This window comes from Lepidochelys kempii, chromosome 10 (assembly GCF_965140265.1).
Source record: "Lepidochelys kempii isolate rLepKem1 chromosome 10, rLepKem1.hap2, whole genome shotgun sequence".
NCBI classification, from domain to species: domain Eukaryota; kingdom Metazoa; phylum Chordata; order Testudines; family Cheloniidae; genus Lepidochelys; species Lepidochelys kempii.
In genome coordinates, this window is record NC_133265.1 from 36,636,633 (window position 1) to 36,652,616 (window position 15,984).

A 15,984-nucleotide genomic window follows, 5' to 3' on the forward strand; every position below is an offset into this window, starting at 1 on the left:
ATGCAGAACTGGCCCCTAGTAAAAGCAACCAGCCGTTTGTATATGGCCTTGGCTCTGATTGGCCTCCCCTGGCTCTCTGCTCTTCTCAGTGCTGGAGGACCAACTCTTGCTGCTCTTTCCTTCCAGCAGGGCATCTTCTTAGGAGGGGGTGTGCCAAGGCAGTGGAGCTTCCGGCAGTGGGCAGCAAACACTTGGTACTCTCCTAGTGAACCTCATCTCATCGGCATCTGTCCTGTAAGCTCCTCAGGGCAGAGCCCATTGTGCCTCGTGCAGCACTGAGCACATGGTGCTAACACGTAGTATTGTCTCCTCGTTGTTGTTCAGTGTCCTACATGAATTAAAGAATTAACCTAGCTCCAGAGTGGAACAGGAATGACTCCGCTTGCTTGTGGTTGGCACTGCTCCTGCAGGAAGCTGGCCTGGTGGGTTGGAAGCTGCACCAGTCTGGAGAGAGAGTCGGGAGGAGCAGTTTTTAAACCAATTAGTGTTGTGAACTGGAATCCTGCACTTCGTTCAGCTCATCTGTTAACGTTTAAAGAGACTTTACTGTCACTGCGACTTAAAAACAAAGTGCCTGCTGAGGCGGAAAACAACCCAGCCGAGTGAGGAGCAGCCACTGATGTGGCCAAGTGCAGAGGTTTGCCAGGTGCTCCGTATTGTGAGCACTCTGAAGCTTGTTGCTTTGTCCCAGCAGCTCTGCGAGGTTATCTCCTTTGTCCAGGCAGCCAGCGCAGGAAGGATGCATCAAGACGCAGCAGGGCCTGGCGAAGAAAGGAAACACAGTTCTGTCTGAGTGTCAAAGTCGAGTGTATGCCAGCCTCTGGGCTGTTAATCTGGTAGCTCGATGGTGGCTGTCTGTAATACTAGAATTGTGTGGTGTTTAGATGTTGCTTGTAATTATTAGAATTGGGAGCACTGGCTGTTGGGAGTCTGAAAGGACAGGAAACAGGAAGGAGGGGGAGGAGTTGAAGAGGCTGAGGGAGAGCTACTGAGGGTGCAGCAGCAGCTTGGTAAAGAGGTTTCCACTTTAAAAAATAAAGTCCTGTTGAAGTTTCTTAGTACCTTGCCTGGCTACTACAACATTTTGGTGACGAGGATGGATCTTCTGCCTCTAAACCCACCTGCACCCTTTCTACAAAGCCGAGTTGAGCCTCCAATTGCTTTTACTGCCTGGATCCATATGTTTGAGACTTACCTGCTTGCAATCAGTGCTACAGAGATTTCTGAAGTAAGAAAGCGTGGTCTGCTAATCCACTGCCTTGGAGCAGAAGGGGAGCATATATTTTACACTTTTCCCCTTGCAGATGATAAATATGAGACTGCACTCACTGCATTAAAGAACTCTTTTGTACCAAAAGTGAATGTAGTAGCTAATCGCTACAGATTTCACCAGCGTGAGCAGAAACCAGGAGAGACTATAATGCAGTATATTGCTTCCCTGAGGAGTCTGATTGTAACTTGTGAGTTTGGGAATATGGCAGATGAGATGATTGGAGACCAGCTCATTGAGGAAACCATGCTTCGTGTAAGAGAATGTTTACTTCTAGAACCACAACGTACGCTAGAAAAAGCAATAATCATTGCTACCCATATTGAGTCAGCTACAGATGAAGCCAAAATAATGAGCATGGATACAGGAGGCACATCCAGGCTGTGACTCCTTTGCAGAAAAGTTCACTATTGCTGCAGACAAACAATTACAAGAGGAAAACTAATGAAAAACCACCAAATCAGCAAATTCCAAATACAGTAAAAGCATGCTTTTTGCTGTGGATCCCTACAACACCTTGCAAGCTACACAAGTAAAAGTAGCTCAGTGCAATCATTGCAAAAAGATTGGGCATTTTGCTAAAGTATGTCGCAGCAGCCAGTTCAATCAACAGGTGCATGCAGTTACAATACCAGATGTTACTGTGCTGAGCGTGGACAAAATCACTGCTGCATATATTCCAGAATGAATAAAGTACACGGTAAATGTTTCTGCCATACCCTCAGGCAAATCACACTCTATTCAGCTAATGTTGGACACTGATTCAGCAGTTTCTATACTACCTGATTCCATCTATTTGCATTACTTTAAAGATGTGCCTCTTACTGAACCCAAGCTTCACTTGGTGTGCTATTTGAAAAACCATATTCCAGTACGTGGCTGCCTGCCAGCAATAGTTACTTTTGGTGATTGCTGTGTAACTGCAGAGTTCTACATTGTCCACAAAGGCACTCCTATCCTTGTCAGAGATTTATTGGCTGCTTTAAATCTCAGGGTAGTTAATGAACGAATTGATCTTCCTCAGCAAAGCACTCATGCGGTACACACACCAGTTTCAGCTGGGACCCAACACCAGGTTGAGGAGAAACTCGGCTGTGCTTATGGGTTTCTGCATAAAGTTAAAATGTGGAATAATGTGATTGATGCCTGTATGACAGAAATTACGGCGCTTACCATTTTCAGTCAGGGAAGCTGTTTTAGAGGAACTTAGAAAACTTGTTCAAGAGGACATTATTGAAGAGATTAACTCCTCGGAATGGGTTTCACCTATAGTAGTGATGCAGAAGAAGGGTGGAGGCATTCGCCTTTGTGTGGACTTAAGGGAGCCAAATAAAGCTATTGTGATTGACGGCCATCCTCTTCCTCACTTAGAAGAAGTATTTGCAGAACTCCGTGGAGCAGAGATGTTTTCTACTCTTGATTTGCAGAGTGCATACCACCAGGTTATGTTGCATGAAGATAGCAGAGACCTCACAGCATTTATTACACATGAGGGACTATTTCCATTTTAAATGTGTTCCATAGGGTCTCGCATCAGCCCCAAGTGCCTTTCAAAAAATGATGTCATTGATTTTTGAAGAATCAACATGGAGTTCAGTGCTATTTGGATGATGATATCGTGTTTGGAAATACTTCCGAGGAGCATGACAGTAACCTGCAGTCTGTACTAAACTGCATCAGCAAAGCAGGCCTCAAGCTCAATAGGTCCAAATGCAAATTTAGACAAACTGAACTCTCCTTTCTGGGGCATACAATTTCACAGGCTGGACTAAAACCTGATCTGGCTCATCTCCTGACAATTTCAAATGCTTCTCCTCCAACAGATTTGCAAAATTGCTGAACTGATTTTTCCCAGGGTAACAGGGAGGTTTTGGTTTTTTCTCTCTCTTTACCTTTGCACAGTGGCTTTAGTGCAAGATGAGTCCAAAACCAGAAGCTTGAGTTAGCAGGAAGGCATTTTCCATGGAGAGATGTGTGCGTGCAAAGGATGGAGCTAATTCTGCAAAGTGCTGACTGAGCTAAGCTCCCATTGACATCAAGGGAAGTGGAGGAGCATTCAGCACCTTATAAGGAGGGACTCAGCATCTCTCCGGATCTGGCCCAACCTTCTTTTAGCTAACATTAACATTCTCTTCTTTTCTCCCCTCCCACTTTCTTCCATTTGGTTCCTTTGCTTTATAGCAAAGGGATTGTGCAGTTGCTGGAAAAAGTCATCCACTGGGGATGCCCAGACTCTGGTGGAGCCTACAGAATGTGCAGTGAATTATTTAAAATGTACAGTTTGTAGACACACTGAATACTAAAATTCCCCAAATCCAGAGGTCTCCAAGGGTGGTCCCTAGAACAAACTCTGCATTATCTGTTACCCTGAGGTCCTGGGGGCTGCTGCCCAGATGTAGTGCTGGATTTCTGGAGATCCCCAGTGCTGCTGTCAGTTGCTGAAGCTGCGTCTCTGTGACATGGAGGTACTAAAAGTGCAGTGCTATTCTGTACATGGCAGTGTGCAGTTTGGTGATCATTCCGTTTCACCTTCCAGGTCAGATTCTTTACAAGTAAAAGGATTGTGAATCAGATCCGCCACGTATGTAAATTTAGAAGAGTTCTTTTGACTTGCATGCACAAAATTACACCAGCTGACCATCTGGCCCGGTTTGCCTAAAATGCAGTGTATGTCTACACAGCAGCTGTGAAGTATGATTGTAGCATATGTAGACATACCGAACTAGCATTGAGCTAGCTAGGAGTACACTGTAGCAATGCACTGCAGTCACACTTCTCGATTGCAGCGTAGGCACACCCTAAATCCTGCAAACTCACCTTGGAATTGGGGGCTCCAGCTGCATCCTTCCCTGCTCGTGTGCATTATTGGTGATACATTCTGCCCTTGCTGGATTCAGTGCAGGGCACACATGTCAATTGTCCTCTATGGACAGAGTTTCTTTCTTTTGATTAAGGGCCTGTGTTCACTGTAGCGTTAGCCTGAGGTATGACTTGTGTTTTGCCCTAACCCTGAGTACATACAGGGAGCAGATCCGGTGGCCTTTGTTAGATAGTTGTTTTTCAGGGTAGGACCAGTGTTTAGTTCTTGAGGGGTGACAGGATGGGATTCAGGAGATTGCCTTGATGGAATGCTGTGACAGGAGCACTGCATGTTATGCAGCGCCCATGACAGCCCTGTAATTGTGATTCCAGAGAGCTTTTTGTCTACATCCGTGTTGTTACCGTTCTATACTCCCTGATCCTAAACAGAAAGGCCATGGAATTTGGCTGTGTGTAGCGGGGGGGAACACTGGCCTGGGAGAATGGAATGGAATTGTTGCTGTGGGGAGGAGGCTCAGCTGTCCTCCCTCCTCTCCGCTCGGCGGGGTTCTCACCATATAGTGCTAGAGCAGGAGTAGCTTAGGGGCCCTCCCCATCGTAGCTTGTGGTCCATTCCTTCAGCCCTTCAATGGCTCCCTGTGTGCTGCATCTTACACTTGTTCAGCTGTTCAGTGGCTGGAATCGATGCTGTTGTCATTGGTCTCCTGGCTAATTCCCCACCTGCAGGCAGAAGGATTTTTCCACCCTTGTCAAACCTTGGTTGTACACTCTTCCCTCAACCAAAAAGCCAAACAGCAGCTATTTGTAGGCTGTAATAGAGTTGACTCTGGCTTGTCTACTTGCAGTTTGCACCCTCATCAGCCATCTGCACTAATGGGATGTGGCATGGCTGATAACCTTCAGCATCCTAGCCTGTTTTACATAGCTGTGATTTCCTAGTACTAAGCACTGTTAATTGACAGTTATTAGTAAGGCTGGCAGAGCTGTATGGGGGATGGTGAGTCCACAAAGCAGGGTATTCCTTGGAATTTAGTTTTGTTGTCCAGATTTAAAACAAAAATAAGTCCCTGGTTGCTGAATATAACCTTTGTTCATCATTTCCTTCTGAATAACTCATTGCCCTCAACTGGGCACATGAAAAATTGCTCCTCCAGAGTGAGAATTCTCTCTCCTCCACCCAAAGTGCAATTCATCTCCTGGTGGTGTTACGGGCACACCTAGCTGTGAGATCTCAAACACTAACATCTCTCTGTGGTTGAATCCCAAGCCACAGACTGGTGCATTTAAAAGTGCTGAGATGTAAATGCAAAACTATTGAATGTTTTAAAATCTAAAATACCAGGACAGAACCTCTTCATTTAGCAGAGCAGTATGTAATCTGCAAACCTTTTGTATCGGCAAAGTGTGTTACAGAGAGAGGTGTTTCAAGAAAGAAAACGTAGAATTAACATTCTGACTTTTTGAATGTGTTACGTTTCAGTGTGAAGGTGAGCAAAGTGTCAAAGATGCAGTATAGAACAGGCAGGCTGCTGCTGTACAAAACTCAGCTGTGCTCCGCATTTAGCGGCATCTCCATTGCAAAGTCGCCAGTGGTGGTTTTGTAAAATAGACAAACACGCACTGTGAACTACATGCAGATGGAATTAATTTCACTTCTGTCCTAAGCCACATTTGCACTCTGGCCTCTCCGGGAAAAGACTTGTACACTAGGGGCTGATTCTAAGCCCACAGAAGTCAATGGAAAGACTTCTCTTGACTCCAGACCAGGCTCAGTGCTACCTATGCCTGGTACTCTGCTCCCAGTGCCTGATAAATTAATATCCTGCAGAATTTAATGTAGCATTTTGCAGCTCCCCTCTGGCCATGGTGGTGGTGTTTGCCCATAAATTACATCTAACGCCAGCACAAATCAGGGACTGCAGTCGCATTTGCAAAAAGGAAAAAAAAATGTATATAGCGGTGATGGGCAAACCTCTGTGGGTCTGGAGCTTTTGTCTGAGTAAGAATGTACAAATGTGGATGCTCATCTGAAATCCATCCAAAATTCTATGGTCTTTTTGGGGTAGGGATGGGGGGGGAAGGGTTGGGACTAGAGTCTTTCAGTGAGATTTCTGCGGTGTCTTGGTATTGATTGGGCTAGGAACACTGCAAGAACACTATCCCATGAGACGTTTGCTATTGGATGAAACAAGGAAATGTAGAGATGTGGGGGGAGATGGTTAAAACAAACCATACGTTCCCATCTCTCCTCCCCAATTTTTTCAGCCTCCAAAATTTTTTGGGGTCTCGCTGAGATTTCAGAAGCTGGTTTTGGATGAGTCCTTTGCCCCAAACCAGTTCACACATCTCTAATCCCAGTTTATGTTGTTTATGTTTGTTTATGTATTTGGTTAGTTTTGATTATCCTGTAAATTGAAGTGTGTGTGGTGGTGGTATGTGCTAGAATTTATAACCACTATTTTCCTTAACGTTAATTGTGATTTACATCCCAAGTTATAGCCTTTAATTAAAACCCACTGATAGGGAGAGGAAGATACTTGGCTAAGATATTAGTGACATCCTTGGGTTGCGGAGCTGAATGGGGAGGAACAAACACACCTGGTGATTGTCAGTTCCAGTGGCACTAATGGTTGCACTGGAGTATCCGACTGAGATGTGACGTTGCTCCACTCACGTGCTGAAAAGTCCGTACACGTGGATTTTGTTTCCTAGTTTGTTTTTGTTTTTTAGATCGCTGGATAGAAAACTGCAGAGGCCTCTCCTGGGAAAGTCAAGGACCCTTCCCAGCATTCCTCAGTCCCCTGTCCTCAGCAGGGTTCCTCTCTTGGATTCAAAATTGTACAAGGAGGAGATGCCGGAGCAGAAGCAGTACAAGAACCACTCTGCCTCAGACTGTCAGAAAGGGTGCACAGTGCCCTCTGCTGGTGAGTTTCAGTACACTTTGGTGGGTCTGCATTTCTTGCGTTTGCATGTTTCTGTCTTGGGGAGGTTTTTAAAATCCTAACAAACATTCTTCCCAAAACCCTTCCAAATAAGCCTTTTTAAGAAACCAGCCACCATGGGTTTTATCACACTAAAAATCATAGTCACCCTTGTTGCTTTGTCCATTCCTTAGCGTTCCTTTCAACCTATTCAGACAACTTCCCCTCCCCTTAGCATGTTGGTGGTAGAAATGCACTGAAAAGTCTGAAAACCAAATGAGAGGCTCAGTGACTTAGTAATGGGGCATACAGAGCCTTTTGCCTCCGGGTCACTGCATCAGCTACAGCCGGGGCAGAAGGGACCAAAGCAAAAGTCACCACCATCTGATGTGTCTTTGGCCTTGCAAAATGAAATGTGGTGGCAGTCCCATTCATAGAGGACTAAATGTCTATAGCATAACAAACATCACTGTGGCTGGAACTAATTAGCGTCTTCGGCAGCAGCCTTGGCAGAGAAACAAGTCTCTCCCATCAATCCTAGGCTGAGATGGCACTACGGAATTTGCTGTTGCAAACATCTGCCAGGTTTGGAATGCACCTTGGCCTTTGTCTATCCTGAGAATTTTGCCACATTCTCCCACCATTGACCTAATCCTGCTACAGCTCCACCTGCTAGCAGCAGTGAGAGCCCTAAAATGCAGTGGCCACTGTATTGTCTAACCCGGCTCAGACCCTGCAGGCTTAGTGATAGTTAGTGTATATTAGTGCTCCCACCATTGCTAATGCTGGTGGAGTTGCACAGCGGCAACAACAATGGTGGGAGAATTTGATAAAAACTTTATTGTAGACAGGGCCTTTGCTTTTCCAGTGTTGCCAGTCCAGCACTAAATGCAACCCAGAGAAAACTGTTCCCTCCCACAGCATGCTTACATTTCTAAAATGTATAATTCCCACTGCCAGACCTCTGCAAACTGACAATGGAATCTTTCCTCAAACCCTGGTTCAGTTTTTATGCGCTGAACTCTGTGTTTCTCTCACTGGCATTGCTAATTCCCTAGATTGTTGTGTGCAAAAAGAAGCTCATAAATGGCACCATTCCCTTGGACTGGTTCTCCTGAGTATACAGGAACTGGGGCTCAATGGCTCATGATATCAATGTCCATGTTTAGACTGTCCTCCCATACTGACTTCTGTCATGAGCACCCGCGTCTTCCTCTGAGGCCCTCAAATCTGTACGTTCTCTCTGGGATGGTGGTGCCTGGACAAAGACCTGGGAGAGGGCATAGGCTGCCCTCTCTTCAGCTAAGGGTTGATGATGGGGAATGATCCTCATGAGGTCAGTGCCCCTAGGTGGAAAATAAAGTAGCTAAAAACAGACTGGAATTGAGAGTATTTGGCTATGCTCTGCTAGACCTCAGGACTTCATCAGTCACCAACTGGCAATCGTTCACATGCACAGACTTCTTGTGGTTTAGTTGGATAAACAGTCTTTGTTGGGCAGTGAAGCATCTAGCAGGAGTCATTTGTGCACAAGAGAGATTTTATCTTCAAAGACCATCTATGTAAAACATCCTCTAAAACTCCAGTGTGAGGACCGTGGCTGACAGCTTCACCTCAGGTCCAGTGGAACTTTCTACACAAAATAGAGCTGCTGGAGCTTTCTTGGAAAGCCAATCTGAGGCCGTGGAACAAACTCAGGCATGAACGACCATCACAAACCTCACCACCTTCTTCTCAAACTGCCAGGTGCACTTCTTCCACCTGCCTTCACTGACATAAACACAGAGCAGCAGGGACATTAAAAAAACAGCCCAAAACCAAACCCTACCAAAACAAACACTCCACTGCACATGGTATTGCTACCCTGAGGAAGGCATAAGAGAGGACGTACCGTACAGGACAAAGGTTAGTCAGGTCACTGTATGAGCTGTTGGAAGGTGCTCAGTTCCAATAGAACAGAGATATTCTATAGCAAATCCCTTTAGTCAATGTATTGAGAGCTGTAGTATTCTGGTCAGATTGCTTTTTTGCCTTTGTGGCACCCAGTGGGAAATGGCTAATTAGGTACCCATTGAGCCCAGAAAGGTACAATAGTGATGGATGGGGGGGGAAAAAAAAAGAGAAACTTCCCTTTGTGGTGACTGGATTCTTGGTACACTAATCTGGAGCCAACTCCAGCCTGAATTGCTATTTGGCAAGGTTAACAGTTAATAAATTAGCCTTTAGAGCTCCTTTTATCCACTGATATCAGAGCGCTCTGCAAACTTTAATGCACTGAACTGAACCTCACAGTAAAGCACTCCTGTAGGTAGGCTAGTTTTATCTTTTTATAGATGGGGAAAATGACACATTGAGAGCTTTAAGTGGTCTGTCCAAGATCGCACTGCATCATCTCCAGAAATGGGAACAGAGCTCAAGAGCTCTGACTCTCCGCCTAACACCACCAGCTTTAATGATTTAGACCATTTTGTCTTGCTTGTGTTATCAGCCGATCAGTTTGAAGTTGCCTAGAAAAGACTTGCCCCAGATAACTGGCTTGCTGAAGCAGGCACCAGAAGCGTCTCACAGCATGCAAAAAATCAGTCTGGTGGGCTGGCTTGTCAGGAAGCCCCTAGTTCTCATTGGCTGGGAAGAATCTCCCAGAGAGATGGCAGGACAGTATCACTTCCTAATCCAAGAGGATGCTCCATCCTTCTTTGGCCAGCCAGTGTATTCCTCAGCCCTTCACTCTCAAACTGCCAGTGATTCCAGCTTTTGGAGCGAGTGTCTGGGCTGAAGGAGGGGACGTGCCCAGGACATGCCGAGAGCTCTGTGGGAGTGATGTCTGGCTCCATGGGAGGTCTTGGACAGTCTTGGCTGGAGACAGTTGGTGCCCTGCAGAGGGCCTCAAGGAGGGAAAATGGAGTAGGGCACCTTATTCCACCAAAAAGTGAACAAGTTAACCCAAGACTGCAGGCCAGACAGATCTGCAGAATTGTCTCAATGCAGAGAAATGGCAAGTGAGCCTTCTTGTTGGTGAAAAGCAACTTCCTGTTTAAATGTGGCCTGGGTGGCAGCTGACTTTCCTGCCGAGCCAGCATTGGGCTTTGTAGGGATCCAGTTTTGTTCAATTTCCTTTCCATTAATTTGTAAAGTTTCATCCAATGAGACATTATCTAGGGGAGCGAGAGAGAGCTGTGACAGGCACTGTCTATCCGTGGAACCCTTGATAGAGCTGTGCTCTCCTCGGCTATTGGGCTAGCTGGGAAATTCCTCATGGCCATGAGGACTGGAATATAGCAGGATGCAGACATGGGCAAACAGTTGCTGTTAGAACAGGGGGTCGTGGTAACTCCAGCTTAGTCCAAAAGATTATACTCCTGGCATCACATTCTGTAGCACTCTGCGAGATTTCACACTCCCAGTAGCCTGCTTGTCTCTGGGGAATGAGTCTCCTTTCTCTTGGGCCTACCATGGCTTCGTTGTCCTTACTTCTTGTCTCTGTGTCTTTGGAGGGAAATTGATTTTGGTCTTGTCTTTCCTTGGTTCTGCCATGGGAGGGGACTGTCCCTAAACCCTGTCAGCTCTGTCCTGCACCAGAAACATCTGTTTCCATGTTGTATGTCTAACCCCTCTGCCAAGTCCCTCTGTCCCACATCAAGAGGGATTTATGCTTCCAAGCTCTACAGTTCCCCCTGCCTTACATTGGGAGGGGGCTGTAGCCATTTGTTAGCTCTTTCCCTGCCTCCCCCCATTCCACGCTGGGCTCACATTGTGTTGAGCTCTATTGAGAACCTGTCCATGTACTTTGGTGCCTCAGGGTCTGTCTACACTGGAGCTGGAGGTATTGTTTCCAGCACAGTAACTGTACAAACTATAAATAAAAGTGCAGCTGCGGTGGGGTGAGCGGTGGGAGGGGCTAGCTGCTCTAGTGTGTACCCAGAGCAGGGGTGGGCAAAATTTTTGGCCTGAGGGCCTCATCGGGGTTGCGAAACTGTATGGAAGGCCATGCCTCCCCAAACAGCCTGGCCCCCGCCCCCTATCCGCCCCCTCCTACTTCCTGCTCCCTGACTGCCCCCCTCAGAACCGCCGAGTCATCCAACCGCCCTGCTCCTTGTCCCTTGACTGCTCCTTCCCGGGACCCGCCGCCCGGGACCCCACCCTCTATTCGACCCTCCCTGCCCCCGACTGCCCTGACCCCTATCCACACCCCCACCCCCTGACAGGCCCCCTGGGACTCCCATGCCTATCCAATGCCCCCCCGCACCCTGCCCCCTTACCATACCGCTCAGAGCAGCCAGAGCCAGCCACGCCGCCGTGCTGCCCGGCAGGAGCGACGGGCCAGAGCGCGGGCGGCGCAGCGAGCTGAGGCTGCAGGGGAGGGGGAACAGCAGCGGAAGGGCCGGGAACTAGCCTCCCCAGCCGGGACTCAAGGGCTGGGCAGGACGGTCCCACAGGCTGGATGTGGCCCATGGGCCATAGTTTGCCCACCTCTGACCTACAATCTCAGATGGGATCATACTTGGGGCCATCAGCCCCTCCTGCCCTCCACATGATTGAGCTCAATGGGGACAGCAGAGTAAGACCTTCCCCACCCAATCCCTGTGTGTCCACATCTTGGCTGAAGGGTAAGATGAGAGGAGGGCTGTATGCCTGGTGTATGTGCCTCTGAGTGGTGGAACCTTGGCTAGGTGGGAAATAATCTTTACTCCATAAAATGGTAACACAGATCACTTCCCCCAGGAGAATGAGGGGAACAGGGAGGGAAGTTGCAAATCCATCTCAAGGCTGCTCTAGGATGCCTGCTGTCCCTTACACAGGGCATGCAGCAAAGGCCAAGTGGAGAAAAAACTATCTAAAACTGGTGTAAATTAACCCAAAATCAGGCTCGGTAAATCCATGTCATTTAATCCCATTTCCCTGCTCTTTGGAACATGAGAACAGAGGAGTTTCTCCAAAATAGACAAATTTCAGAGGATCTTGGTGCCCCATTTTTTTGCAATCATCCCGTTTCCTCTTTACAGCAGTTAGATTCCCCGAAATTAACAAAGGTTGTAGGTAACCAGATTCAATCACTTTAAATTGAAGTATTCTGAAGCAGCAGGCACCAGCAGTCAGGGTAAAGCTGCATTGAGGGCAAAGGAATTGAATAGCAGGGTGTGCTGCAAGCTTACTTTAGGGGCACAGAACTTGGCTAAAAGGGAGCTGCAGGTGATGAGTGATTCATTAGCGGAGGTGTGGAGAGGAGTGCGGAGTGTGCCTGACAGCAGTATGCCACTTGTCATACTGCTCGCCTGGCCTCCCCATATGTGTTTGAAAAGGACAGGTAGCCATGCAAGGAGACCCAGGCTAGCTCTCCTTTCTGTGCATGGCTCGGGTGGTAAGTTGAAATTGTTGGGGTCTGCCTTAAAAAAGGAGGCTTTTCTTTTTTGCATCCTCAGCTTGGTGTTTTGTCATGCCATTTCCTGCTTCTCTCCCAGAACAATATTATCATACAGTGGCAGTCTGAATCTGGGCTTGGATTGACGTGTTTATGCTTTGAATAATCACAGCTTTCAAACAGAAGTTCCTGTGTTGTATGAGTTGACATTTGGAGAGGAGCAGCAGTAGCTTATTAAATTTAAAATGGGGGTAAAAATGGAATGTATTGCTTTTCAGCTTGTTTCATTGTTAATATTTTAACCTCCCCTCCCCCCACAAACATCCCTTCTTCGAGTTGAGTTTCTGGTTGTGTGCTCTAATTCAGTGGGAGGACTCTGCACAGTGAGCGCTCTCTTTCTGCTTTAAACAAAACTAGGGGCTTAGGGAACAGGCTTGGTTGTTACAATAGACGCCAGGATAGCTGGACACAGTTTGGGCAGCAATGGATTTTAGACAGCATATCCTCTCTCTCATGCTGCTAGCTTCATATAAAACTCCATCCCAAGGCTGCTCTGAGACATGCAGCTGCCTGCTGTCCCTTACATAGGCATGCAGCAAAGGCCAAGGGGAGAAATACCTGTGTAAACAACAGTCCACTTTGTTGCTGTTTTGTGGCTTGTTTTCACCTCAGGGTCTCATCTTCTGGTAGAATTGTAAGCAATTTGCCCTTATGTCTGACCTTTATAAGCTCAAGAGCACTGTTGGTCTAAGGCTTTGGACTCTCCAAAAGGGGGAATACGAACGATCTTTGCAATAGGGATGACTAACAGGAGGAGAGAATTTCTGATGGAGAAGAATTCTGCAAAACTCCTGTTTATATTTAATGCCTAATAATTGACAACTTCATTTTTATTGGAATTGAGCAAGTTTTATTTTTTAATTATTATTAAGAAGTAAATGATTATGGCTTGGGTTGGGAAAAACAGGGGGGATGGGAAGCAGAGAAAAATCACTGTTTGCCAAATGTAAAAAGACAAATTTGGCAAGAAAATACATGTGATAGCCAAACTGCTTACAGCGTAACAGAACAGTGATATTATAAAGGCATTTAACAGCATGTTTCGTTACTTCCTTTTTTGTTGCACTGAACTAGACAAGCCTATTAAAAAGTATCTACTCTTTTTTGTTTTTCAAATTTGTTTTTCTCTATGAGAGGCTCTCTCTTTTTTTACCATGTCCCATCTTTTACGAGCTTTCCAGCCATACCAAGCTCTTATTCAGGTCTGGGAAATGTGCTCCCAGCATCACAGCAAAATGCAAGGTGGACCACATTGTTTAATTTTAAATAGTTAAATTCATTACTGTGCTAGACACTAAAAATCATGGACTGAAAGAGACACTGGATTTCTGGCTTATTACAACAATCTGTAACCCACTAACCCCCTCTTTTTGGGCTATGGACTGCAGAAGTGTTAACAGACCTTCAGTTGTCCCTTACAATATGTGCTAACTACTTATGCTAAACAATCTGTTCCACCTTGTGTTTTGCTGTGATGGTTGGAGTATCTTGGCTCAAAAACTTCTCTCTCTCACCAACAGAAGTTGGTCCACTAGAAGCTTTTACGTCACCCACCTTCTCTCTCTAATACGGTATTACCTGAGGCATACAGAGGCTAAATGACTTGCCCAAGGTGTCACAGTCAGAGCCAGGTCTCTCAAGTCCCAGTCTAGTGCTTTAAGTACAAGACCATACCTCCGCTCCTTTTGTTAGGGAATACAGTGCACAAAGCCCTAGTAAACATGCTGCAGGGAACAGTCCTTCACCGCCTCTGGGGTGGGTAGAATGGCCTGTTTTTAATATCTCTGATTTGGCAGTGGCTTTTTTTTTTTTTTTTTTGGTCTGGTGCCTTGGTGGCTGAAAGCGAGTGGCTTCCTCCAAAGCACCATACACGGAACACTTCTGATTTATGGGGAGCTGGTCACCTGATGTGCAGCAACAAATGACATAGGGGGAGATTCACCCTGTGCGGCGCGCCAAGGCAAGGCCCATGCACCCCTTACCCTGAGCGGGACATAAGCAGAGAGTTCCTCTGTACTGGGCTCTTCCGTACTGGGCTGGATTTCACCCGAAGTCCATAAGGTTGGGTGTATTTAGAATGATTACTAACTTTGTCTTACTCTTAAAGCGTCCCACTGGATCAGCCGTGGTCCTGAGGTTCCATCCCAACCCAATGAGTGCCCCATCTGCGCTCTGCCCTTGCCCTCAAATCTTGCAGTCTTTTACAGCACTTTCGTGAGGAAGGGAGAGAATTAGCTGTGAAGGGAACTGAGCTCCACGCCTTACAGCTTCCTGCCCCCTTCTAATGCTGGATTTCTGTCTCCCTTCCTACAGGAGAGGCCTGGCAGCTGGAAGACGATTGTGTGGAGCCTCCCAGGGATACCGCTGCCCGGCCCCAGCTCTGCACTGCCATGGATGAGGCCCCATTCAGCCACTTCCGGACACGCTCTTTCTACATGAGGAAAAGCCTGTCTATGGATAACCATCTGAGCTCCCTCAGCTACTCTCTCCACCAGTCGGAGACAAAGGCTGATCGTGTCAAAACCAAGCTCAGGAGGCAGTTTGTGAGTACCTGTTGGGGGGGGGGGGCTGCCCCCCCCCCCATTCTTGTAGTTTATCTTGAAGGTTACACCCTGCGCACATGTACACATTCTCAAAAACAGTGACATGCTGGATGGTTATTTTTATTCAAAACATGTTAAATAGTTTCGCTCCCAAGCCTGGTCAAACAAATGGCACTAGCATTGTCTGGAGTTTGGCAAAATCACGCCACAAAACCGATTTGTCTTGTTTGTCAGGTTTTTAAATCCCCACCATTAAAAGAAAAGCTCTCATCCAAGACCGCTCCTGCTTAGGCTGGGTAATGCAGTGTGGTAACGTGCTGTCTTGTCACCTCCAGAAGCTGCCATTCAAATCCTGATTTTCTTTTTTAGGTCTCAAATAAAAACAGGCTTGTGTTCTCATCCCAGTCTTTAATCCTCAACATGCAGTTTGGCCTTGTGATAGTATCTGCTTAAAAAGGCTTGGAAATAACGGCAGGGGCAGCAGGTCAGAACGGACAGGATGAAGAGGTACCAGGAAGATAGAAACACCTGTGGGTGGGTTAGCAGACCTGTGCATGGTCCTAGCACTGAAATAGCAGAGGATGCAGCTGGGAGTGGGTGGGAGGAGACTGGAAGAGCAGGAGGATGGGGTTAGGAGTGAAGAACACTGGCAGAGCTGTATAGGAGGCCAGATCCCTGGAAAAGGAGGCAGTGCTGCAGGCCAGGCTAGAGGTATCTTGACAGGTCTAGGTGCATGTCCGGGACTGTCATAGTGTTGGGCATGCAGCTGTGTGGTGCATTAGCAGAGCTATGTGGAGCTGGGAACTGGGATCCCCAGGTGAAGATGAAGCTGCATTGGCTGGTTGCGTGCATGGAGCTTGCACGTGACCTGTCTCTGCTATTTCAGTTTCAATGTTATTTACTCACTTCCATAAGCAATAAATTAACTTCATTTCAAAGTGGGGTTGGAGGTGGGGTGGAAAGCTGGGGTCTGCTGTTGTCATTTGAAGACTAAGGCCAACAGAGAGAAAG

At 46.9% G+C, this 15,984-nt stretch overlaps 1 protein-coding gene across 6 annotated transcripts in view; it reads left to right on the forward strand.

Moving 5' to 3' along the window:
- The window catches only part of LOC140918455 (ankyrin repeat and fibronectin type-III domain-containing protein 1-like), a 576,229-nt gene that overhangs the window by 176,446 nt on the left and 383,799 nt on the right, over positions 1 to 15,984 (forward strand). For all 6 annotated transcript variants that reach the window (XM_073362896.1, XM_073362895.1, XM_073362898.1 and 3 more), the window contains 2 exons: positions 6,821 to 7,014; positions 14,744 to 14,973. In XM_073362896.1, the coding sequence (XP_073218997.1) occupies positions 6,821 to 7,014; positions 14,744 to 14,973 (424 nt within the window). The remainder of the gene's footprint in view (positions 1 to 6,820; positions 7,015 to 14,743; positions 14,974 to 15,984) is intronic.